The sequence below is a fragment of the Callorhinus ursinus genome, unplaced genomic scaffold, assembly GCF_003265705.2.
Source record: "Callorhinus ursinus isolate GAN/ISIS: 27379988/994484 unplaced genomic scaffold, GSC_fseal_2.0 scaffold15, whole genome shotgun sequence".
Taxonomy (NCBI): Eukaryota; Metazoa; Chordata; class Mammalia; order Carnivora; family Otariidae; genus Callorhinus; species Callorhinus ursinus.
In genome coordinates this window covers 30,385,177-30,411,997 of record NW_027397077.1, presented here as the reverse complement: position 1 = coordinate 30,411,997, position 26,821 = coordinate 30,385,177, and the positions used below count along the sequence as shown (strand labels likewise).

General features: G+C 36.1%; 1 protein-coding gene across 18 annotated transcripts in view; it reads right to left on the bottom strand.

The window, feature by feature from the left end:
* Positions 1–8,757: 8,757 nt before the first annotated feature.
* The window catches only part of CHL1 (cell adhesion molecule L1 like), a 205,805-nt gene continuing 187,741 nt past the window's right edge, over positions 8,758–26,821 (bottom strand). For 17 of the 18 annotated variants that reach the window (XM_073901557.1, XM_073901545.1, XM_073901556.1 and 14 more), the window contains 5 exons: positions 23,645–23,824; positions 19,877–20,038; positions 18,988–19,119; positions 16,271–16,343; positions 8,758–12,626 (listed from right to left, as the gene is read on the bottom strand). In XM_073901557.1, coding sequence (XP_073757658.1) covers positions 12,410–12,626; positions 16,271–16,343; positions 18,988–19,119; positions 19,877–20,038; positions 23,645–23,824 — 764 coding nt within the window. In that variant the 3' untranslated portion in view covers positions 8,758–12,409. The remainder of the gene's footprint in view (positions 12,627–16,270; positions 16,344–18,987; positions 19,120–19,876; positions 20,039–23,644; positions 23,825–26,821) is intronic. The other variant, XM_073901560.1, reaches the window with a different exon arrangement.

The following is a 26,821-nucleotide window of genomic DNA, read 5'->3' as shown; positions in this document are numbered from 1 at the left end:
ATTATCACCCTGTCACTGTTAATATGATATAATGCTATTTATATACATATTTTAGTTGTTGACAAGTAGGAAATGAAGTGAATAATTACTAATTTGGTACTGCAATGCATGCAGCATGAGAGTGATGATCACATACTTTGTTTGATATGGAGTATGCATTTTTAATTATTTAGGCAAGTGTAGTCATTTTGAGTAGTTCCAAAGTATAAATAACATTTTAGGTACCATGTGTCTAACCATCTGCAGTATTCCAGTTATAATGTGTATCCCCATGAACTTAACTATACAGTAGGGGATTGTACAAGCAATTAGCTGCATTCTTTGTGTCCTCTGATTTCACAAGGCTGGCAGAGAAAGAAATAATTTTGTAAGGAAAAGAATAAAGAAAAATATATGCTTTTAACGGATGGGATCATAAATGCTATAATATTATGCCCATAGTCCCAAAGAAAGTATAAGGACCCTGAAATCCTTAAAGAAGTTTAGGATCTCCTGTGTTTCATTAGTTTCTGAAAAACGTCACTTAAACTATAAAGATGGAGAACTACCCACTCAAGGGAAGCCCAGAAGTGGGCTACCATTAGAAGTCCGTCCTCTATCACTTGTTTCAGTTATAATGACTCCCAGACATTTTTCTGAGAAAGGCTGCAGGCAGTGATCACTTTTGACATCATGATTTCAACTGGAGTACAGTAGTCCCCCGTGGTCTTGTTTTTCCAGGTTTCAGTTACTGGCAATCAGCTGAGGTCCAGAAGCAGATGATCCTCCTTTTGAGATATCATCAAAAGGTCAGTAGTAGCCTAACATTACATCACAACACCTACATTCATTCACCTCACTTCATCTCATCACGTAGGTGTCTTAGCAGCTCACATCATTACAGGAAGAAGAAAGGTGAGTAGAGTATAGTAAGGAATTGTGAGAGAGAGAGAGGGAGAGAGAGACCGCATTTACCTAACTTTTACTACAGTATACTGTTATAATTCTGTTTTATTATTAGTTATTGTTGTCAACCTCTTACTGTGCTAATTTACAAATTAAACTTTATCATAAGTATGTGTAGGAAAAGACATAGTATATACAGGGTTTGGTACTATTTGCAGTTTCAGGCACCCCCTTGGCAGTATTGGAACCTATCCCCTGTGGATGGGGCCGGGGGGAGGCGCTGTTTTGGGGAAGTGGCAGGGGCTATTAGAGAAGCTTTACTTCTAGCAGTGGAGTAGAAAGATGTGAGACTTCTGGAGGGATTGAAGACTCAATAGTTCCTACCGGAAAACTGTTTTCCTGTAACTTGTGGTACAGATGTGGTTAAGATAGTTTATAAATATCCATAACATAAATTATAAGGGATTTATATTTTTTATAACCAGTCATGGAAGGCTCCATTTTAACCATCACAGTCATTATCTTACTTGCATTCACACATGACAATCATTATATAAGAATTTATCTTTGTTTTACAGTGTCCATCAACCATTTGGTAAGAGACTATTTTGTACCTTGTTATTTTGGTTATAATTTTCTCAATCATTCCTTCCACAAACCTGAAAGTTAGCTATTAGTACAGATGAGAAAATTGAATTTTAAGAGGCTTGTTAGGTCAGACTACTAAAAAGTTGGGGATTTGAAATCTGGAATATTGGATGCAAGTCTACCTAAAAAATCAGAGGATACCTATCTTTTAGCTTTCATCACTACAGATAAGCAATGTGACTTTGGGCACAGCCCTTTTACTGGGCTCATTCTATAAAATAATGATATTAAACTAGATACCCCATTTTTTTCTGAAGAGGCATTTTAATTTGAACAGTGACAAATATAAAAGCACAAACATCAAAATGTGTTAGGGAGGTTTTATATATATATTTTAATATAGAGAGATATATCAATATATGGATATAAATAGAAGATAGGGAACTTTGCTGTATCCATACACTTTACCATACATTATACATAGCACAGTGCCTTTGAGAAACTTATTTTTTTATACTCCAGTTTCCTCTTGTATTAAATGTGGGATTTACTAGTTAACCAACCTAAGAATGGTGAATAAAGCGGGCTTCAGAGAATTCCCCAGACGTCTTTTTAAATGCCAAACTGTGCATATGAGCAGCTTTGAGAATCATATTAAAGTTATTATGCACTTTTCCCAGAAAATATGCATGTGCACATAGATGGACTCTCTCTCTCTCCCTGTGTGTGTGTGTGTGTGTGTATATATATATATATATATATATATATATATATGCCAGAGTATTGACTCCCTGATTATGAACTTGAGGTTTCTGTTATGACATTCTGTCACTATAAAATGCTATCTTGATAACAGGTGTTATTTCAAAAATTTAAAATTTGCATTATATTGATATTTTTCCCCTTAGAGTTTAATATAAATCGTAGGAAATGCAATGTTCTTAATTATATTCCAATACTTAATTATATTCCTAGAGTATATTTTGGGGGCTTCCTATACATTTTGATACATTTCACCAAATAGCTTTTTAATTTTTTTTTTTACGAGTTTGTGCTACCAGCAGGAGTTATAAACAGTTTGCTACCTTCCTTGCCAACCTTAAACATTATGATCATTTTTTATTTTTGCCAATTCTATGAACACGAATAGTGTTCTGTTTCTTTAAATTTTAATTTTACTATTATATTATTGCACTGGACTTACATGTTTCAGATTTGAACTTGCCACAGCTACAACCTAGGTTGTATATTTTTCTAACATCATGGAAAAACCAGAGAATGATGAATTTACCTCTGATAAGTTATAGTTTCAGGAAGAAGTACTAATATAGGTGCTTTGTCTCTAAAGAGCAAAGTTCTATGCTGGTCCATTTTGCACGGTAGTTTGCACGTTTTGTTTATCTTACCATGGACACTAGGTACCCCCATGAACACAAAAGCATCCTAAATATTTGTGAAACAGAGAAGCCTGGAGAATCCTGGGAAGTGGGATAATTTAGAAGAGGTTTACGTTTTAGGCATGTACTTCAACAGCTGCTGGGGGGGATGAAGAAATAGCGGATGGAGTGGGGCAGGGGCTGATGAAGGGTGTTGAAGGATTTAAGGAAGTTCTGTGTTGCTTATCCCAGTGCAGAGGGACTTTCTGCCCAGATTGGGAGAGAACCAGGAGCAAATAGGAGATTGCTCTGCCACAAAACCAAAATGGATGCTGAAGCAATTTTCTAACCATTTTATAACTTCTGAGAGTCCATCAAGGTGAGATATTTCATTTGCTTAATTACAAAAAAAAATCTAATACAGCAGGAATTTGAGCAATTTTTCCTGGACCAGCATTTCCTGGGGTAAAAAATAAAATATCTGTCAGATATTACAAAACATTGAAAATAGATACTCCTGTGTTGTGGATTTTAGTCCATAAATCATGAAGGGAATATGCTATTACTTTTCCTTCTGAAATTCAATGTACTACTTCTATGAAAAGAATATCCAGAAAGCTGATGGAACATTTCATTCTGTTTGAATTTTTCTCAAGTTTAACTGTTTTCAAATCTATGCATTGGTGTAGGTCAGTGGTTCTCAAGTTGCCATCTCTGAACCAGTGGGAGAAACAACACATCTGGGAACTTTTTAAAAATGCAAAGTCTTGGGCCCCATCCCAAATCTACAGAACCACAGACTCTGGGGATGGAATTTGGCACTCAAGCCGGGCAGCGGATGCTGATGCCTGCTGAAGTTTGGGACTATTAATTTGAGAGCTGCCAATTATGTAAAGGCATTTAACTTTTATGTACTGAAGTTCAAGTTGACTTTGATATTAATGCTTCATTTGGTTATATGTCAACTCAGATTTCACCTAATGACCTTTCTGGACAAAATAGTTTATTTCAAATGACCTCTTATTCTTTCCTGCAGAATTATCAACTATTCTGAACATAACTATACCTTCTCAGTTAACAGGTAGTTTCATAAAAGTATTTAATTACTACGTCATAATGTGTAATTAGCACATTTCACGGAGCTGAATTATTTGCATATTTTTATCTTTACAGTAGTCCTATGATATGGGTATTACTGTTCATATTTAGCTATACATATATTCATCACAAATTATTTTATCATTCACCATGCCTGGGTTATTCATATATTAAAGAAAAGAACTGTAAAAATATACCTTTGTTTAGAAATAGATAATAATATAAATCATTTAGAGATCACTTTTATCAGTTTCTACCAGAAGGAAAAAGGTTAAACTAAGAAACTATTTTTTTAATGTCCTAAGTATTATAATTTATCACACTTTGTTAAGATTTGAAAAATACTGATCCTTTCAAAATTAAGAAAGATTTGTATAATTCAGAAAACTTGAATTAATGAAGGCCAGTAATAATTATAATGAGATCACAATTTAGAAGTGAAGGACGAAGTGTGAAATCCCTAAGTAATACACACGTAATACATGTTTAAATCTTGAAAACTGCCAAGATAGAAAATGCCTTGGCGATAGGGTGCTTTCTGTACACACAGTTTATATTACTTTGAAACACTTCCATCTAGTGGTTGAGTCTTTTAATTACAAATTTTATTAGAGCAGTACAATTATTATAAGATGCTTCCACTGTTTAATTTCATGGAAAAGGCATGTGTAATTATTTTGTAAATTCATCTTAAAACATAGTTAACTTTCATACTATACATAGCAACTTACTGTTTCATGATATAAACATTTTCCCCATGGAATTACAAACATACATTAAAAACATTTTAATCATCATAATTACTCTAATATATATTGTACTGCAATTAGCTTCTTGATATGTAATTTACTGAAGTTTACCCAAAAGGAAATTTGTACTGATTCTTATTACTAAGTTAATTACTGAGTTACATAATTGTTTTACAAAACATTAAAAACTTCTTTTCCTAAAAGCAGAAGAAAGGAGGACTTGGTATCAGCTTTGGAAAAAAAAATTTTTTTCTTCTATGATCAGACCTTCTGTATACAGTTTTGTGTTCTTGTTGACATAGTTGTTTTTTGTTTTTGTTTTTGTTTTTTTAGGTATAACTGACATGTAACATTCTATTGGTTTCAGGTGTACAACATAATGATTTGATATTTCTATATATTTCAAAATGAACAGCCCAATAAGCCTAGTATATTCTAAATATATGAATATTTTTAAAATATGAAACTCAGCTCACTGTGTTTTGATAAGCAGATTAGTTTTCCTGTATTTTAATTGTTGCATTGTTTCACATTTGGTGTTTTAGCTCATCCATTTACCCAACAAACATTTATCTGGAATGTATTATATACTGGGGCCAATTCTGGGAGTCAGAGCAACGAACAAGAGAGACAAAGTTGCTGTTCTCAAGGAGCTTACACTCGTGGGAGGAAGGATGGGAAAAAAATCACATAAGAATATGAAATAATACAGTAATGACTGATATAAAGGAATAGCATAAATAGCACCTGACTACTTTACAGCTGACAATCATAAACATCTTCCCTGAAAAAGTGACATTTAATCAGAACAGAAGCCAGTTTATACAAGATTCAGGAGAACATTCCAGACAGAAAGAACAGCAATTGCGAATGTCTTTTAGGCAGGAATCAGCTTTAGTGGGCTCTAGAAATACAGAGATGGTCAGAATGGCCAAAGCATGACTTTGGGAGGAACACTGTATGGGATACAGTCAGTCAGGTAGCAGGGCTCACTCATAGATGGTCATGTGGTTAGGAATTAGGGGTTTTAGCTAAATTTATTGAGAAACTATTGGTATAATCTGATTTATATGTTAGCCAGTTCCCTGTTATTTTATTTTTCTTTAAAGGTTTTATTTATTTATTTGTCAGACAGAGAGAGCGAGCGAGCTCACAACCAGGGGGAGTGGCTGGCAGAGGGAGAAGCAGTCTCCCCACTGAGCAGGGAGCCCGATGCAGGACTCGCTCCCAGGATGCTGGGATTATGACCTGAGCTGAAGGCAGACGCTAAACCAACTGAGCCGCCCAGCTGTCGCGCCCCTCCACCCCCATGACTGTTTTATAGATTGGAGAGGAGGGCAAAAAAAGGAGAAATATAAATAAACTTAAATATATATTTTGGAGTTAGGACTAATAGGAGGTGATGTAGAACAATGAGGGAAGGGACGCCTGGGTGGCTCAGTCAGTTGGGCGTCTGCCTTTGGCTTGGGTCATGATCCCAGGGTCCTGAGATCAAGTCCCATACTGGGGTCCGTGCTCGAAGGGGAGGGAGTCTGCTGCTCCCCCTGCTTGTGTTCTCTCTCTCTGACCAAAAAAAAAAAAAAAAAAAACAACTGAGGGAAAAAGTGTATTAAAAAGTGATTCTAAGTGCTTTGGCTTAAGTAATTGAGTGGATAGTGGGTCATTTATTAAGATGGAGAACACTGGATAAAAATTTGTTTAGGAGTACAAATGAAGACCTCTTTCAATATCTGGACTACAATTCTCTTAAATGCATTCATTATTTGGAATAGCTCCTTTTCATGACTCTCATTCTTTTATTTAACAAATATTTAATAACTCTTCATCAAGTGCCAGACACTATGCTAGATGGCTGGTATTTCCAGTAAAAATGAAGATGCATCCCCTGCCCCTATAGAATTTCTAGACTAATTGGAGAAATAAAGACAATAATCAAGTAGCCATACAAAAAAGCGCAAAATTGCAACAGTGTTTAGCACAAAAAAATGAAAAGTACATATTATGATACACTAAAATAGAGTGATTTGACCTAGTTATGTAAGTCTTAGGAGCTTTCCCTAAAGAAACATTAAACTTGATAGCACATCAGTGATTCTGTGAAGAAGAAACTCATAACAGGAAGGAATTTGCCAAATATTTGGACCTGATAAAAGATTAGGAGTCAGCCTGGAGTCCTTATCAGCAGAGTCTACAGCAATCAGTATATGGGCTATTAATTTATTAGGGAGTGCAATCCTAATAAGTTAGGATTAGGCATGAGGAAAAAAGAGAGTCAGGCAAAGAGGAAGACCCAAGAGAAGGTGCATTATTGGTTTGGCCACTATTAAATGCAGATTATTGCTCTAATCTGTGGGACCATTCAGGATAAGGGAGTGGAGAGGGGCCAATGAGAGAGGGCTGGAATTTATCCACCAGTTCCCTTCTCCCATTGGATAAACATTTGCTCCATATGGTGTTCATTTCTCCATGTTTCCATATGGAACCTGAATAGGCACTAGGCAGGGTCTCCCGGCACCTCATGCCATAGTGTTCAGGGAAAAGCCCCTCAGCAAGAGGTGCATCATGAGCACTACTGTTAATTCCCATCTGCAGTTAGTCTCTTGTAGTCTATAGAGTGGAGCTGCTCATGCCACCAGTGGCTGGTACCAGTTGGACTAGGCCTAGAGAATCTGAAGGATGTGATACAATCTTTATGACAGGATTGGAGAGGGGAATGGGAGGAGGGTGAATGATGGGATTGGGAGCTTAGTAGGGGTCTGACCATGCAGAATATTGAAGTCTAATTGAAGATTTTTGTCATTATCTTAAAAGCAAAGGAAAGTCATTGGTGGGGGGTGGGGAGGATGGTCATCATAGGGAAACAGTATGAATAGATATGCACTTCAAATATCACCCTGCCTGTATACTGGTCAAAAGTTTGGAGAGGGAGCCAATGGACACAGAAAGCCCAGTTAGCAGGAAAGTGGTCCAGCCAAATGATCACAGTACAGAGCAGTGGGTAGGTTCAGGAGATACATAGGCAATAGTATCAACAGAATTTAGTCATGGACTGAGCATGGGGAAAGCGAGAAAGTTAGGGTTTTGGCTTGAATACTTGGATGGATACTATTGCTGAAAATCACTTAACTGTAGGTACAGTTGAGGAGTAGGGCAGTGTGTTGGACAGATTGGGAAGGGGAAACTTACTCGTTCACTTTTGAAACATTGAGTTTGAAATATCCTTCCAACATTAGGAGAGGAGATGTCAAGTAGGAAGTCATAAATAAAAAGCATCAGATATATGGAGAATTCTGGGCTAAAAATACCTTGAGGTCATGTGTCTGCACATGACAATCAAGCCTGATGTGTAAGACACATTTGAGGGACAGTAAAGTGGGACAGAAACCTAAGATTGAGTCTGCAGAGAACTCCAGAGTCCAACAAGTTTGGATGCCATGTTTTCCTCTTGCCAGAATTGTAAGGCAGCAGATTTTCAATTTATTTCAATTACTGCTTTTTAGTTTACACACATTCAATTGTTTTATACATATAATATTGTTTCCCCCTATTGTATGTTTTGATCACATATCTTGAAACCAAGAAGTTTCTAAACATGATCACTAAGTGAACATTAAACTCAAACTTACCTTTCTTTAGCATTTCTAAGATAATGTGGAGGAGTGAGAGAATAAAAAAAAAATATACTAATATAGACTCTAATATACTAATATAGATTCTGAGTCTGAGTTTTAGAGACAGACAGCATTGGGTTTAATTTCCAGCTCTAGCCCATGCTCGTTACACTCACCCCGTTATATAAGCATGTTGTGGCTTAATTCTACAAACAGAAGATTGAGTTTCAGAGGTTAAATGTGATAATGTACGTAAAGTGCTTAATACACATAAAACACTTTGCAAAAATAACAATTTTTAATAGATTGGGTGTCCCAATTACTCGCTAGCCTTATTTGAAACTATAGTATATTGGACATTTTCTTGAAAATTGACATTTCTACATTTTTTCTAAAAACAATCAAATGAATACACATTCATCCTAATTTTACATTTATCATTAAGCACTGAATTTATTGGCAAATTACATTTTGTAGATGTTGCTATTAAATGGTCTATTTGTAAGTATAGTCATTCAAATAAAAATACTTTATTTATGTGTCATTTACACTTTATTAATTTATGCTTAATTTATAGATATTCCAGGATCAGAGGCAACTGGAGGTAAGGCTGATTTATAAATTCTGATTCTTCTTGTCTGGAGAGAAAAGAATACAAACATTTTTAGAGTACACGAAGTTGAACTTTTATTTGGAAAGCTGAATTTCTTGTATAATGAAAATATTTTTAAACCATACATATTCATAAGCATAATACAAACACCACCTACAATACAAACACATTTTAATAAAGTTCTATTGTATTAATCTAAGCCAAAAAAAAAGAAAAGTAATCAGGTAAACCATTCTACACACCTTTTATCTCTTTTGATGATGTAATCAAACAATTTAAGACACAAAACAAAGTAAGCTTTGGCTCAACCCTACTTATTCACTATGGGAACACTAGGTTATATATACTACCACAGATTACAAACCCAATCCCTTTATAATCAGTTTAAAATTGTTACAAGAATCATATCTTAATGGCATGTAAACATATTTAGGGCTTCAATTGGCAATTATGTTTTAAATGCTTAGAAAAACACACCAACATTTCTCATTATTGTTCTCTCTTTATCTCATCTCTTCCACGAATACAAAATAGGAAAAAAATATTATTTGAGACTTCCAGCATAATTTCCTTGTGCTTTACACTTTTATAAACATGGGTACATCTAAAATATCAGATGCCTTTATACTAATAGAATAATCCACCAAATTCACATTTTCTACAAATACACATGCAAAATCCATGAAAAACACTTTTGTATAGCAAAGACCCTGCTTAATTGTTTTCTGATTAATAATTTTGATGGCATGTGCAAATCATACTGCTCACTGAACAGTAGATTTTATTTCCTGTAGATTTGTTTTTCTATAAAAATATATTTATGTGCTCACAGGATAAAAGTTGAGTTGGTATGTGTGGGGTGGCTTTTGATACATTGTTAGATTAAAGGTTTGTTTACGAAGTTAAAAGGCATCTTAGCTTTTATCGTTTTCAAATTTTTCTTCATAAAAAAGAACACCCTGTGACAAAGATAAGGTAACTGAGATAATCATTAGCACTTTATAGTTGAGACAGTATGAAGCAAAAGGGGTCAAGCAACGTGCCTAAGGTTTATGTACAAAATCAGTGCTGGAACCAGGAAGAGAACTTGGATTTTCCCAACCCTTGGACAATTTTCTAGGAACACATTCCCACCAACAATCCTTGAGATTATATACAATCTATTACATTAAATTAATATTGACAGTTAACAGAGAAAGTTAGTTACAAACCAATTCCTTCTGCACTGAAGATTCCCAGTAGAAGCCAAATGACATTAAGAAAAGGTACGAAAAATAATAGCAAAAGGCAGTGATAATGCAATGTCATTTATCCTAGCTGTAAATTTTGGTCATTGAGAAAATATGAGCAGGAACATTCCTATTAGACTGCTAAAGGGAAACACAGAAGTCTAGGAAAATGAAACACTTCAGTACTTGCATTAACTTCTATCTTAAAGATTATCAAATTTATAATAAATCTATACCCTAATGCTTTTTGGAGATTATTTCCAACCTGCATGATTTTCTTAAAACCTTTTTTGGCTGATGACTAAGAAGAGGAACTAGAAAAACAACAGAACTACAGTCAGAAGTCCTAACCTTGGCCTCATCAGTAGCTGAGTACCAGGAATTCCTCCCAGATAAGTCAAAACATGATGATTCTTCCTCCAGAAAAGTGCTTTAGAAATCAGATGGGGATGAAGCTCAAGGTGCACTGCTGGATGTGTGGATCCTCATACATAGGGTGAGGACCAAGATACCTTCCCCTTTGGAAACTCTTTCTTCTGGGAGTTTGGTCAAATCCTGAGCCCATGACACATTGTTTTAAATCAGACATTCTTTTGCTGCCTATATATTTTGGAGGACACACAAGGTTTAAAATGACAATTAGATACTCCATGTGGATTACTGCATTGATCATTATAAAAACATCCCTAATCTCGGTCCACAAGAAATACAGTGGGCTGCATAAATCAAAGTCAGGATTTAACAATATATGGCCACAGCTACAGTTCAAAAAATAAAGGAAAATCTGTGAGTCACTTTCACTTAATTAAGAATTTCATGGTAGGGTTAACAAATGTTTCCATAAAGTGAGAAGTTGAACACTGAATTTTACTGGCATTCATGCACAGTCCTTCATAATATTTTTAAACCATTTTCATGTACAATTTTAGAAGGACTAGTAGCCCACATGCCAGGAAATTAATTCCCTGAATTTGTACTGACTTTGACAGAAGAGCAAAGAGAGCCCACCCTGAAGATGTTTAAAATGTGAAAGGCAAACATATGTATGGAAATTTCTACCGTAAACAGTTCTTTTTTCTTTTGGGGGCCAGGGTAAGAATATACTCAACAATAAAAACTTATTTTGAAAAATAGGAAAACATTTCCAATATTCATATGATATTTTATTTTGAGACTGTCGCAGAAAGCAATATAAGAACAAAATCCAAATGCTCTATACAAAGTCTTCAGTTTTGGAGCCTCATGCTAGTGGCATGTTATCTCACTATATACTCTAGCTGTACAAACATGCCTGTTAATGTTCTTTTTCTCACTTCAAAATAAAACACATCTATATTTTAAATTGTGTAAATATTAACATAATATGTACAATGCATTCATGAAATATATGCGAGCATACCATTATATAAACATAGAAAAAGGGTAAAAGCAGTCAATTTAGAAACGGAGATATTAAATGGGTTTAGCTATTAGGCTCTAGCATCATGGATACCTTGGCCTGTTCCTTCATAAGATAACCTTCTGACCACCACTTCCTTTGCAGCTGAATTTAGTCCAAGGAAAAAAAAAAAAAAAAAAGATGGTTCTAGATGTCAGAACTGATAGACATAAAAAAAAAATTCATGTTGAAACTGAAAAAGTTAGCATTCTATTTTAACATGACCATCTCTGGGCAAACAGTTAGGCGCTCAATAAATACGAGTTGATTGTTCACCTAAGACTCCTGCTACTAACAATTTAAATAATAGATTTAGACTGTATATATTCAATGAACCGCTTTAATAAGACATTCATATTCCTCTTTACATTTTAAATAACCAGTTTGCTTACCATCTTTTTACCTGTAGTGAAGTAAAGTCACTAAGACAGTTCTCAGAGACTGAATACAAATGTGCACACAGAGAAAAACCCACAAGGTAGCAACAACTATGCAAACACAGTGAACAGTAAAACCAGGCAAAAATGGAGTACACTGAATCGATACTTTGGGTTCAGTTGAGGTGAATCTAAATACAGGATATGTTTTGTGTTCTGAATTTTCAGCACCTGAAGAACAAAACAAAACAATATAGGCCTATAGTGCTTGGTATTTTATTTTTTCAAGGCAGTGCTATTTTTTCTCAACATAATTGCAAGATGTTCGAATTCTGGATGAAATCTTTTGCCAATATGTTTCTATTCCTATGTGAAAGTTCTTGCTCCCTTGAACAGATAAATATGGAAGGTTGGTGTGAACCACTGATGTTTACATGGGATACATTTATGCTCGGAGTGGAAATGTTGCTGTAGAACTTCCATTGCTTTCAACAGAGCCTTTCTCCTTCGATCCAGCATAAGCACCGATAAATGATCCATCTTCACTGAACAGACCGTGGTCGCCTTCTCCATACTGGACTAAGCTGTCGGCGCTTTCTGTGGCCTGCATATCCCTGGTAAGGGATCGAAGGCTTCCTTTGAGAGGTTTTTCATCACTGTCACTACAAAACAAAGAATCGTTCAACAAAATCTGAGATATTCACATAAAGCAAGACTCATGCAGTGGTGCTAATAGGTCTTAAAATTTTCAAGACATTCACATTAGCATTGCAGACACATAAACCCTAAATGACCCCTTCACAAATGAGTGCTTAAAAAGTCATAACCAATTTGCGTCACACTGAGTAATTGAGAAACTGTTTTCTATTATTCACAATACTTCTGCTTCCCTTTAAAATTGGGAGGTTTGAGATATGCAGACATTCAGTCTGCTGACATACATAGAGGATAATGTTATTCCCTCTGAGTTCATGAACTTTTGGAACTCCCAGTCATCAAGTCCTGATCTTTTGTCTTTACCTTTGATCCTGTACATACCCCTAAATCCTTCCCCAAATTTCTCTTTTGATTAGGGTAATCAGCCAAATTCTGTTTCTGGTAACCAAAGAACTTTCTTTAATATAGTTTATAAACTCAAGTTTATTCAAATTTTTTAAAGATGGCTGGCATTTTTAGAACCTAAATACTACAAGTATCCTAAATTTATGGTTTGGGTTTTATTCTTCAACAAAAATAACTCTTGAGGTAGTAACATGTCTATAAAATGATATGGTCATCTAAATTTCTGGATCAAGATTTGTTTTTAAGTTCTAACTACTATCACACTATAAATGTGTACATCAAATTAAATGATTTCATAAAATTTTAACAAGGATGAATTTGGCAAAATATATATATATAATTAGAATGTGATTAGCACTGTGCAATTTTAGGTAATCAGTGTTGTTCATCAGATAGATCCATCTCTCAGCTTCCTGGGAACAGGGCAGAGTTGCATTCTCTGTCTTTCCCGAGTTATACATTGTCATGTGACTTGCTGTGGCACAAGAAAAGTGAGCAAAAGTGGCATGTGTCATTTTGGAGCCCATGCTCAATTTGCTATGTTCTATTTCTCCTGCTGTGGTCCTCCTGGATGCTCATCTCCCAGCTAGCGCTCCTCAGGGATCAAGATGAATGGAGCCATCTGCGTTGCACACATAACTTCAGAAAGAAAAAGATTCTGGTGTTGTTTTTGACAGCAGCATAACCCAGGCTATCCTGACTCCTAGAGTAATTGGCTCCTGATATGGGATACTTACAGTTACCGAAACACAAAACAAAAACAAAAATATGGCATTAGCTTAGGGACCAGGCAACAAGTAGTGAAGAAACTATTACCAGAAGCTGGAAGGATGACAATTCATGTCATGAGCAAGAACAGCATCCAGTAAAACTGTCTCCTGGGATAACTTGGAGATTAGATCATTTTCTGGATGAACACGTAGTTTTGGGAAAAGACGATGGGAACATTAAGGGATTAAAGAGATTTAATTAAATTATTAATAAGTAATTATATTAATGGGATGCCAGGTGAAATAGTGCAGGGGATGATTTTATCTATCTTTTTTTTGTGCATTGCCAGTTTTTTTAATCAAAATATAATGTATTATTTGTTTCAGGGGTATAGGTCTGTGATTCATCAGTCTTACATAATTCACGGCACTCACCACAGCACATAACCTCCCCAATATCCGTCACCCAGCCACCCCATCCCTCCCACCCCCCACCACTCCAGCAACCCTCAGTGTGTTTCCCGAGATTAAGAGTCTTATGGTTTGTCTCCCTCTCTGGTTTCATCTTGTTTCATTTTTCCCTCCCTTCCCCTATGATCCTATGTCTTGTTTCTCAAATTCCTCATATCAGTAAGATCACATGATACTTGTCTTTCTCTGATTGACTTATTCCGCTTAGCATAATACCTTCTAGTTCCATCCACATTGTTGCAAATGTCAAGATTCTGTTTTTTGATGGCTGCATAATATTCCATTTTACACACACACACACACACACACACACACACACACACACACACACCATCTTCTTTATCCGTTCATCTGTCGATGGACATCTTGGCTCTTTCCACAGTTTGGCTATTGTGGACATTGCTGCTATAAACATTGGGGTGCACGTACCCCTTCGGATCCCTACATTTGTATCTTTGGGGTAAATACCCAGTAGTGCAATTGCTGGGTCGTAGGGTAGCTCTATTTTCAACTGTTTGAGGAACCTCCATACTGTTTTCCAGAGGGGTTGCACCAGCTTGCATTCCCACCAACAGTGTAGGAGGGTTCCCCTTTCTCCGCATCCCCGCCAACATCTGTCGTTTCCTGACTTGTTAATTGTAGCCATTCTGACCGGTGTGAGGTGGTATCTTTTTTCAAGAGGCAGCAGGGTGTGGGGGAATGAGTTTTTGAACAAGGCATTATCATAGGTTTCTTGCCTATAAAATTGAACTATTAATATTTGTCTTTCAAATATATTCTGAACAGTTGACATAGGCCCTTAATGATTCTTGCCTCATGGAATTTGAGCCACAATTTGTAAATTTGTAAAGTTCCAAGTTTCCCTCTCTTTCAGTCTCTCTTCTTCCCTTCCTTTTTCCTTCTCTCCCTCCTTCTCTCCCCTCTTTCCTTCCTTCTTCTCCCTCAAAGGATCCTTATTCTGGAAAGAACTTAAAGTGATTAATCAAGAAATATAAAAATATAAAGAGAGCTTTGGTTAAGTGGAAAAAAGAAGAATCAGTATAGAGCAAAGGAGAGCCTCTAATGAGGCTCAGGTGTACATCGGTTAACCCCAAACAGCTCATCATAATGCTCTATGTCATTGATTATAATAATGGATCCAGGGATAGGCCAGTTAGAGTCAATCAGGTCTCTTTTCCGATATGAATCCTGGCCTCCTGTGTGCTAAAGGCTGTAGAAGCCCGGGCATTGCAAGCTCTCTTGTCTGCAGTATACAGAGGATCTGACTGAAAACAAGAACATCCCAAATGGGAAGGGCTAAGAAGCAGCGATGGTTGTGGAAGGGGTCAGATGGTGAGCAATGACAGGAGAATGGTAAGTTGAATGCATCCTCAAGAGCTACCTCCCTCCTCCAGATACCAGGCCATTCCTCCCAGGCATGGCACGCTTCTCCCCCTTGAGTTTGGTCATGTGGCACCCAGTAGTTAACAGTAACACAATCCACTTCATTCTTTACAGCCTATCTTATCTCTTTGGATGATCCATTATCAGCATCCCTTCAAGGCAGACAGAGCTGCTCCACTTTTTGCACTCTTACTCTCTACCTAATTACAGTGATTTGCAGAGATAGGTTTTTTTCCTCCTCCGACTAGGATCTGTAACTTGTTCACCTTTGTAACTCTAGACAGTAGGTGCACGGAGTACATGTTTACGGATATAAATTGGATACAACCTGGGCCCATAATGGCCATGCTGAAGACTTCAAGATGTTTTAATACTCCAAATAGATATTCACTCTAAATAAAAAGTGAAATAGTGTCCTTTTGCATAGCACACAGAGCTTTAAGAAAAGTTTCCCAGCACACACATCTACCTAGAGTGTGGTTACACACACCCCTGCACCTGGAGGTCGGCTGCTCTCTCTTAAGCAGGTCCTATTTTTGCAAACTATTCTTTAAAAAGGCATTACAATATAGTAGTGTAACCTTTATTTTAAGAATAAATACTTGTTTATTTTTGTATTTTTAAGCTTGTAACCTGATCAGCACACATTTTAATACATTTTAAAATGGAACATTATTTACCTGTATTCACCAAAGGTTTCATCTTTTACTGACTGAACTTCTGGATCTGGATGCAGATCTTCCTTTTCTTTCACTAAAAAACAAATAGGGGAAAGTAACACAAATAATTTTTGAAGACATATTAACAGTATTGTTAAAGAGGGATAATCAATGAGAACAACATTGCTCCAATTTTTTGATACTAGTAAGTCAAGGGTTTTTTTGGGGTTTTTTTTTGTGGTTGTATCTACAACCCATTAGTTACCTCCTTGTTTATGCAAAAAAAGGGAAAATGATCTCCTGGATTCTCCTGATTTGTCATTAGAATTACAGCATGTTGCAGATCTTCATGTGGCTATTCAGTATTATGTGGGCAACAAGTCTTACTGGAAGAGTCAAACTTAGTTACGGTTTCTGAATGGAGACCAAATTACTAGATACACATTTTACTATCCAAAACTTTTTGATGATGTCATAGGCTTATACCAGATCTATGTCACTAAGCTAAAGTGATTAAAAGTCAACCGTTTGGTTGTTCTGCTCTCTCTCTCTCTTACTCATAATTGCCTCAAAAATCAGAATATTCAGGTCTATAGTGACATTTTAAATTTGAATTATTCCAAATAGTGGGACATAGGGCAAGGGGGCTTTTGTTTAACTTTACTAGGAAAACTCAAACAAAAATCCTGATGTGAGAGGCGCCTGGGTGGTTCAGTTGGTTAAGTGTCTGCCTTCAGCTCAGGTCATGATCCCAGGGTCCTGGGATGGAGCCCCACATCGGGCTCCCTGCTTCAACAGGGAGTCTGCTTCTCCCTCACTCTCTCTCTCTCTCTCTCTCTGTCTCTCCCCCTCTGACCCTCTCCCTGCTTGTACTCTCTCGCTCACTCGCTCTCTCTCTCTCAAAAAAAAAAAAAAAAAAAATCCTGATGTGGGAAACAAAGACAAAAGAAATGTAGCTTACATTAAAATCTCCTTAGAGCTTACAGCCCACTGATAGATACCTGAAACATGGAGAACATGACCTTCCTCAAGGAACTCATGGCTGCTTTAGCGCTTTAACATTTAAAAGGAACCTTATCTTGGCAGCAGCTGGCCCCTCGAGGTCCTGAAAGCCTTGTTTCCAGATTCCTTAGAGACTTGCCCGATCCCTCACCCCCACACATTAAAAAGTATACAATCAGTCACTGCTCACAATCCCAGTATAGCAATTTCTGCCCACAGGTCCTGTCCCGTGAGTAGGGAAAGGGTTAAGGTCTAGGCAGGAGAGATAGGAGGCCCCTGACTCCCCTGGCCAGGCTTGGACACTATTCCTGGCAGGTGGAGATGCTGAGACAGAGAGGAACAAGAGATAAGGGAACAAACCAAGATGGCAGAAGACTCTCAAGGCCTCGAGCTTCCCAGTCCGTTCTCAATAAAAGCCTGCCCTTAAAAGTCCTCAGTGGCAACCCTGTCGGGACCCCTCTCACTCGGAGAGCTTTTTTCTTTCCTTTCTGCTCTCACCTTCACTTAGTAAACTTTCACTTCACTTCACCCATGTGTGTCTGCAAGATTCATTCTTTGATTCTGTGAGACAAACCCAGCAACCCTGTAACGATTCTTCTTCATGGCATCTTTTACTACTACTTGCAGAGACCTAAGGGATTCTTTTAGTTGTCCTATAATGTGAAATGCTGACTTTTTTTTTCTTTTCTATTCTTTTTCTTTTTTTGTTATGTTATGTTAGTCACCGTCATTAGAATTTGGAGAGGGTCACATTTCACAAGTCTATTTGTTGGGGATCCTCAAAGCAGAATGCTATATGTCTTTAAATTTTCCAATTAACTAGGACATCTATTAATCATTGAAAATCTAATTCGTAATAATTCAGTCCTCATAGGAAAAAAAAAGAGATCTATGACTGCATAAATTTCCATGCATAATTTGCATTAGATGTTACAAAAATTTAAAAATTATGCTCGTCTTTGATTGTTCAATATACGTATAGATTCCCAATAAATATTTGTTAAATGAGTAATAAGCCAATAAAAGAACTTCTCACTAATCTGAACATCATCAAACTGATAGCAGTGGGATCTAAATCTTTCCCCTTATATAAAAGCATCTTGAACACTAAGCAATAACAATAACAATAATAATAATAGCAACAACATAATATGTACATCTAAAAGATAAATTTGGAAGTTGAATTAAATTAAAGCCAACTGTTACATTAACTTTGATGGTTTTTATTTACATTTTATGTACATTAATTCAGGAGGCAGTGTATCTAATATATGTCATGGTAATAAAAAATGCATTCCCAGCAATGGTTAACTCTAGTAAAGCTGACTAGTGGAGACAGTACTATTAGAAGGTACCAGTGCAAACATTCTCTGGGTCACAAACACATGACAAGGCATGCTATAAATAGGTCCTTCCTCTTAAATATGTGTGTGTGGTTTAGCGATTAGTGTTCTGAACATCTCTGATATTTTACAGGCAGAAAATAGAAGGCTGGAAGTATTATGTGCCTCGTTAGAGACTAGTAACCACCAGAAAATAATACTCTAGACCTTACATCCTTTGGTTAGTTAATATAGGATTTTTTTTCCTCTCAGTACATTGCATATCTATTGTGCTACCATAAATCTGACTTAAATGTGTAATTTAAAAAATAAAAGATGTCTCTGAAGAATGCCTCCTAGAAAATACTATTTAATAAACTGAAAGTATATTACTATATTAAGCAACAGCTTTACCTGAGTACTTTCCACCTCTGTTCCTCTTCACAAAGCAAACAGTTAACAGTATTAGTGTCAGAAGAGCAATTGCACACATCAGTCCAATAAACCAGCCTTGAGTGGAGATGTCATCGTATAAACCAGCGTACTCTGTTGTACAAAGAGAAGTCACACGTTGAATGCTAGAGACCATCTTTGGGATTACGGCCCCTTTGGGAAAGTGAAGCATCATTTTTAAACATACAAAATAGCATCCGTTTTATTTTGCCTTTCAGTGACCCTAGAGGGAATGTGATTGAAAGGACATTTCATTGGAAGAATACTAATGAATCGTTCATTCTGTACTTAGAAAGGGCCCTCTCAAGTTGCATTTGACTCTGAGGATGAAAACCAAAAAGGGATAGTGGAGGCAGACTGAATGAAACACAGAAGCAGCGCAAGCAAGCAAAAGCATAAGCTGCCTTGGTTATATGCAGATCGCCGTGGGGTTTCTGCGGGTTTTATTCTGTTTTGGTTTTCTATGTTTAGTTTTGTTATTAACATGTGTTAATTGGCAGGAGGTATTTTTTTTAGTCAACTACTCTGGCAAAAACAATAAGGAATATGTTGGATCTTTGTGGAACATTTTTCATTTCGATAATTTTATAAATGCTATGATGAGCACTGGGTGTTATACGCAACTCATGAATCGTTGAACGCTACATCAAAAACTAATGATGTACTATACGCTGGCTAACTGAACATAATAATAATAAAAAAATGCTCTGCCAAAACAAACTGAAACTGTTATCTCTGTAACTAATGTACTCCATATTTTTATCTTTAATACAGGAAGTATGTAAAATTAAATAATCTACAAAATATATTTATTGTCTAAGAATGCCCCAAATACAATCTCATGTCTCACCTCTCCCTCTTGTCTCAATTACATCTTCAAAAATGCTATTGTTATCAACCCAATTCTTAGTCAATAGGCGAACTCTATGTTCAGCTCCCGGCTCAAATACCTCTATGGGGTGAGTCTTTTGAGTAAGATTCACTCCTTCTGGTATCTTCCCGATACTCTTACCTAAGAAATGTACACAGTTAAATCATATAAATTGTAATCATTGAAAAGCAGGACATGAAAAGTAAAAACAAAAAACAAACAAACAAAAACAGTGTTATTTGAGAAGAGAACCATTTGCAGCATTTTTTTTCTCAGATAGTTTTTGAATTACCGTGGAGATCAAGAAAATCAACATTTCAAGATTTCCTTTCGTAATATACTGAAATGGAGGAAATGAAATGAATTTAATTCATGTCCTTTAAAGATGACGTACTTGTTGATGAAATGGTATTAAAAATCTGCCCGGTTACATGAATGGTTCAAAACCAAACACAGACCTCAAAAAATTATACAGTGTCATTCTGTGCAATTTGAACTTTCACAGATCTAGCAGGAAACTGACCATGGCCATTTTGGTTTATTTTTAAAGCAAATGACATTATAATTTTAAATATATATTACTTTTTTTGTCTTGGTCTTCTCTATAAATATTGATGGAATAGTATCATAACATGGTCATATATTAAATACTTGAAATTTGTAGAAACATAAGCAGGTTTATAGGTACATAAAGTACAGGTTTATAAGTACCTTTAAATGAAATGCATATTTCATTTGAAATATGAAATGCAAATCTCATTTAAAAATGAGATTTTTAAAATATTATGAGACATTAATACTTTTAAAAAAGAAAGATGACTATATCAATATATTAACTGTAGAATCTCATAGTAGCAGATAAAAATGAGTTGAGTGTGATTAAATATACATTTAACTTCTGATGTTGCAATAAAACATGTAAAATATTTTTGTATTTGATCCATAGTTTTGCTGAGAATCAGCTCAACATAATAAATGTAAATAATTTACACTGAGAATAAAATAATATATACCATGTTGAGAATATTAAAAGTTATGAAACCCTGTTTCAAATGGGTATATACCACACATTAAAATCTGGTTATAACTTTTAACCATAGAATAGAAATTGATGATATAGTTACTGATAACAAAAGGGCTTCATTAAAAAATGTCATCATGAGAGAAATAAGGCCAATTATATTAGCTGAGCAAAGCCTTTAAGATCGAGCACCACTGCAATAGAACACAATTAATTTTGACTTTGGAAAACAGAAATATTAGTATAACATTAAATAGTGCAAGCTTTTGAAAAATAGTGCAAAGCAAGTGTTTTTTTCAAACCAGCAATGACACAAATATTTCTGATTAGCTCCACCATCTTCCCCCTCTTAGACTATGGAATGTGAGCCACCTCAAAATCAGAGTGACAATCAGGAAAAAAAAAAAGCTTGTGTATCAAATCCTATTTTCTGAATAAATGTCACATGACCTTAAAATGTGCTATCTAGGCAGAGCAAGGAGAAGAAAGATACGCAGAAATAGATTCCAATTTGTGCAAAAGTTATTTTTGGAGTGTTTAGTGATATCAAGATTTATCTCCTCCGTGAAAATATATATGTATTTTTCCTTTTCCAAAGATCATGCTGAAATCCAGTGGCAAAAAGGGATTATTATAGTTTCTTTCCTGCAAATATGGCAAGACATGCCTACAGAAGAGAAAGCACTGTCAATGGGCAAAGGGGCAGTAGCTGAAAGTGCAGAATCCTGAAAAAGAGCACAAACATACTAGTAAGGAACATTTTCAAATTCCTGAGACATAGGGCAGGGAAGAACTAGGCCGTAGGACACTCAAGCACAGTAGCTGCATCTTTCATTTGCAATGAAGATGCAGCATCATTTATAAAACAACACAAACACCATTTTCCATCTGCTAAAAACAGTTTTTCCAACATGAAGGCGACCAAACTGAGATTTTCTAAATACTTCCATATATGCATATGGTAACTGTAACTATTGTAAGAGAATTTTATGAATTTTTTTTCTTACCTGCTGCAAGTTAGCAATAATGGGATTAGCATATCTCATGCATATTATGGTTTTGGTTCTAACAAAATAGCAACTCTCTCCATTCCTTAAACCCTGTTTTGAAAAATACGGAATTTGCATATTTAGATCACTACTCTTCTGACTTCTTTTCTCTGTATTGAACACTCGATGCCACTTTGACCTCTTGAGAAATAAGATCCTTTTAGTTACTAAAGTTTTCAATCATCATCTTTAAATCTCTCTTTTGAGTAGGTAAATGAGTTCTTCATTTCACTTGGTGTCTCATTTGTCCTTGGGAACAATGTGTGGGTTTCTTGGAAGAAACTCTTTGAGTATACATACTTTTCGCATAAAGGGGAGTTTTGAGTACTTCGGGTATCTGAGGAGAATGTAAATCCTTCATTAGGTAGACACAGTAGGGACGATAAGAAGGAGAAACAGACAGTAAAGGTCAGAGCGTAACCATTCATACACACAAACCCCCGCTTTGACAGTGATTCACATACACTTAAATATATTTTATAATAATATACATATTTTATAAGTGACAACTTAGTTTTTTTCATTACTATTTTCTTTTTCCATTGACTGACTCAACCTTTCTTTTTCTTTTTATCTTTTAAAGATTTTATTTATTTATTTGAGAGAGAGAATGAGAGAGAGAGAGCACATGAGAGGAGGGAGGGTCAGAGGGAGAAGCGGACTCCCCACTGAGCAGGGAGCCTGACGCGGGACTCGATCCCGGAACTCCAGGATCATGACCTGAGCCGAAGGCAGTCGCTTAACCAACTGAGCCACCCAGGCGCCCAATCTTTTTTTTTCTAATCTAAAATTTGGAAATGCATTCAGGGCAGTGTCTGACACATAGTACATGATAAGCAAATGATTCTGTCTGCCTTCCTGCCATCTCCTTCTCCTTGCTCCCCCCATCAAATACCCTTCCAGGTCTGATCGACTTGAATCCAGCACAAAGCCCTCTTTTTTAACTTATTAGTGTGTGCAGCAGTTCCTCTGATTCATTTCCTTTTTATGCTCTGCCTTCTTAATTTTTCTCCTTTTAAGTTTAGCAAGAACATTGTTAAAATCATAACTGTCGAAATAATTTGGGAAGGGAAACAGGTCTGGGTTGGAAACAAACAAAACAAAACCGAAAAGTGCAATTGAATTTGGAGAATTATACAAATTAAATCAGAGGTTGATGGGCCATTTCCAAGCCAGTATTTGGCATCAACCGGTAGACAGTAAAATAAAACTGCTACATTAATTATATATATATATATATATATATATATATATATATATACATATATATGAGCTAAGACATGGAAGAGAAATGTATTAGATAATTGTTACAAAACATCCACCAGGGCAAGAGGCAAATATTTTTCTGTATGAAAACACTTCCAAAAGAAAAATATCCCTCTAGTAACCTTATGAATAACTTTATGACCTTACGTACTCCTATTTTAATTAAGTAAAATTATAGTTCCTGATCTTACATACACTGAGGCTATAGTTTCACTGCTGTTGTGTAGAAATCCATAAATTGAGTCAATGTGAACTTTACAAACAAGAGAAATAAATTCTGTATCTATATCAGTGAAAAACAAAAGGTCACACAGATTGAGATCACAATCATTTCTAATTTACAATGACTAGCTTGGTACAGTCCCTTCAGAGCAGTTTAAAAAACAGCATGCAGAAGTCTCCTGCACTTACCCCCTTCTCCTAACGTGGAGCTTTCCTCTGTAATTGGTTTTCCGCAACCCTTTGAAGTACAAGCCCTCAAGTAGAATTTGTACTTGGTAGTTGCATTGAGGTTTGAGAGACGCCAGATGGGCTTCAATGGAGTCGTAATGTTGATATAATTCAGTTCTCCAAGTTCATAGGTGTCATTTACTAAAGAAATAAACATGAACAACAGTGCCTCAGATTTCACAGCCTTAACAATTCACGTTATGTTGTCCCTTATTTTTGATTCTGTGTGTGCTTGTGGTATGCAAGGCACTATCTTAATTATTTGCAGCCATCAACTTAATTCTATGATGTAGACATCATTTTATTACAATATCATACATGGGAAAATTGAGGTCTAGCAAGAATAAACAAAACTTTGCCTAGTTTTAGAGCCAGTAAATGGCCAACCAAAATGTGAATCCAAACCAGTTTTTCCACTCCAGAGCCCATGTTCTTTATCACTATGCCATACTGGAGCACCACCTTCATCATACCGACTAAAAATGATGGACTTTACCCCATATTATATTTTCATTGTCTCCACTTAAGCACTTTTAATCTTTTAGTGTAATAATTTGGACAGTAATTTGTGTCCTCTATGGTTTCTGGTTTAATATGAGGCACCAAATAAGTACTTATTATATGTAGAATCAATAACTGATTAATAAATTACATATTTTAAAATATTTACTATATACTAAGCACTATTGCAAGTGCTAATCAGAAAGATTAATTAGACAGTGCCTTTCAAAGAATTTGCAACCAGCAAGACCAAGGGATTTGTGCAAGAGCACAACGTATTGTAAGATTACCACAAGGATAGTCCAAGAAATGAAACATGTCCCCAAATTGTGCAGCCATCTGTGGCAAGGGAAAGGCTAGAATAAATCCTTTTGGCTCTCAGTCCAAGATATCAAAAAAAAAAAAAAATATATATATATATATATATTTTTACTCGACATAAAATGCCTTCCTTGGTCTATATAATGCAATTAGATAAAAAATGAAAAATGAACACACTAAAGATCCAAATGTTGGAAATTAGAAAGAAATACTGCTCTTTACAGATTTGAAAGCATTTGTATAAAATACCACAAAGTCAACTGAAAAACTACAGTAATCTATAATTGGAGAGAATTATATAGAAAGCTCTCATACACACAATCAACAACTATTTAGAACATACAAAGCAACAAAAAGAGATGAATTATCAGAGCGCCTGGGTGACCCAGTCAGTGAAGCATCTGTCTTGGGCTCGGGTCATGATCCCAGGATCCTGGGATCAAGCCCAGCATCAGGGCTCTTCCTCTGACCCTTCTCCCCCTGCTCATGCTCTCTCTTGTGCTCTCTCTCACATGCTCACTCTCTCTCAAATAAATAAAAATTTTAAAATTTTAAAAAAAGAGATAAATTACCTAAAAATATTTCCATCACTTACTAGAAAGCAAAGTATACAATTATGTCATTTTATTAAAAAATTCACAGACTAAGCAATACAATAATCACTGCCGTTGTTAACTAATCACTGCCATTGTTAACGTTCCAGATCTAAGAACTTGTTTTTAAAATAATTTAAATCTTACATACAGCTCGACACAAAAGTTGGAAGTTAATTAACGCTGAGTTTCTTTACTGTTAGGATAAAGAAAAACCATAGCTTTACCAAACAAATTAACATTTAAAAAGTCTTCAAATATTTCTTCAGTGCTTTCTACATATTTGAAAACAAGTTCATGGAATACTATAGGCTTAAGAGCTCAGCATGGAGAATAAAACTGATTTAGGTTTAAATATTGCTTAATACTTACTTTACTACATGGCTCTAGGTAAGTTAACTCTATATGACTCAATTCTCACATCCACAAAACAGTGAAAATACCTCCCTCATAGATTTTCTATTTTAATGAAAATAATACAGGGAGAGCACTTAGTACTGGTCCTGCTACATAGCAAACACTCAAAAAATGCTGAAATGCTACCTCTATTGGGATTATGTCTGTATCTATTTAATCATATGGCCCAAATCAGACAGGCCATCAGGAGCCAAACTCACGTACGTGACCTGGATTGTGACAAGCTTTGAACTATGTGGAGGCCGAGTAGCATATCAGCTCCATCATCAAGGTGGCTTTTGCCAACAGCGTAGTCCTAGTGTTTCCACTGTTTGGAATTCATGTCCTCAAAGTCTAAAACTTTCTATGATTTCAGTTCCCTAATTTCCATTTTGAGATGATGCTTAGATGTGAAGACTGTTGGACATGGAAGGCACCATGATTAAAAATGACTTGATTTCCTCTAAACATGTTATTTTCAACCAAATGGCACAGTCGCACAAAGAGCAGGGTCCATTCTGAGTAATGGTCCAAAGACAACTCTTTAATGTTCTCAAAACAACCTGCCTACACCAGCGGGCTACCCATAGAGGATTCTACAAACAGTACATTTAGGGTTGAGACCAGAGCACGTGTCAGAGAAAAAAGAGGCAGTGCAGTGTGGAAACTATGTGAGCTTTGAATCTCCGTGACATCATTTACTTACTCTTTTCTTTAGCATTTTTCTTAATTCTCAAGGCCACTCATATGTAAGTATTAAACATACATCTTCTGGTACCTACTGACTCTTCTTCTAAAACAGGGATTGCCAAGCCTTTCTGAAAAGAACTAGACTGTATATATTTCAGCCTTTGTGAGCCACACCATCTCTGTCACAGCTACTCAGCTTGGGACACTGTAGTGAGAAGGCAGCTACAGACAAACGTAAATGACATGTATGGCCTGTTTATGAAAACATAAATCCAGCAGGCCGGATTTGGTCTGCAAGCCGATTTACAGACCCCTTTGTTGTAAGGAAGTATGCCAGCTTACCAACCGTGATCATTAGAATCTCAGCAGAGCAAAACAAATACTCAACCAAAAATGAAGTATTAATAGGTGAATCCAGGGGCACCTGGGTGGCTCAGGAGGTTGAGCATCCGACTCTTGGTTTTAGCTCAGGTCATGATCTCGTGGGTCATGGGAGCCAGCCCTGTATCGGGCTCTGCACTCTGCATGGAGTCTACTTGGGATTCTCTCTCCCTCTCCCTGCCCCTCCTGCTCAATGTTCTCTCTTTCTCAAATAAATAAATAAATAAATAAATAAATAAATAAATAAATAAATAAA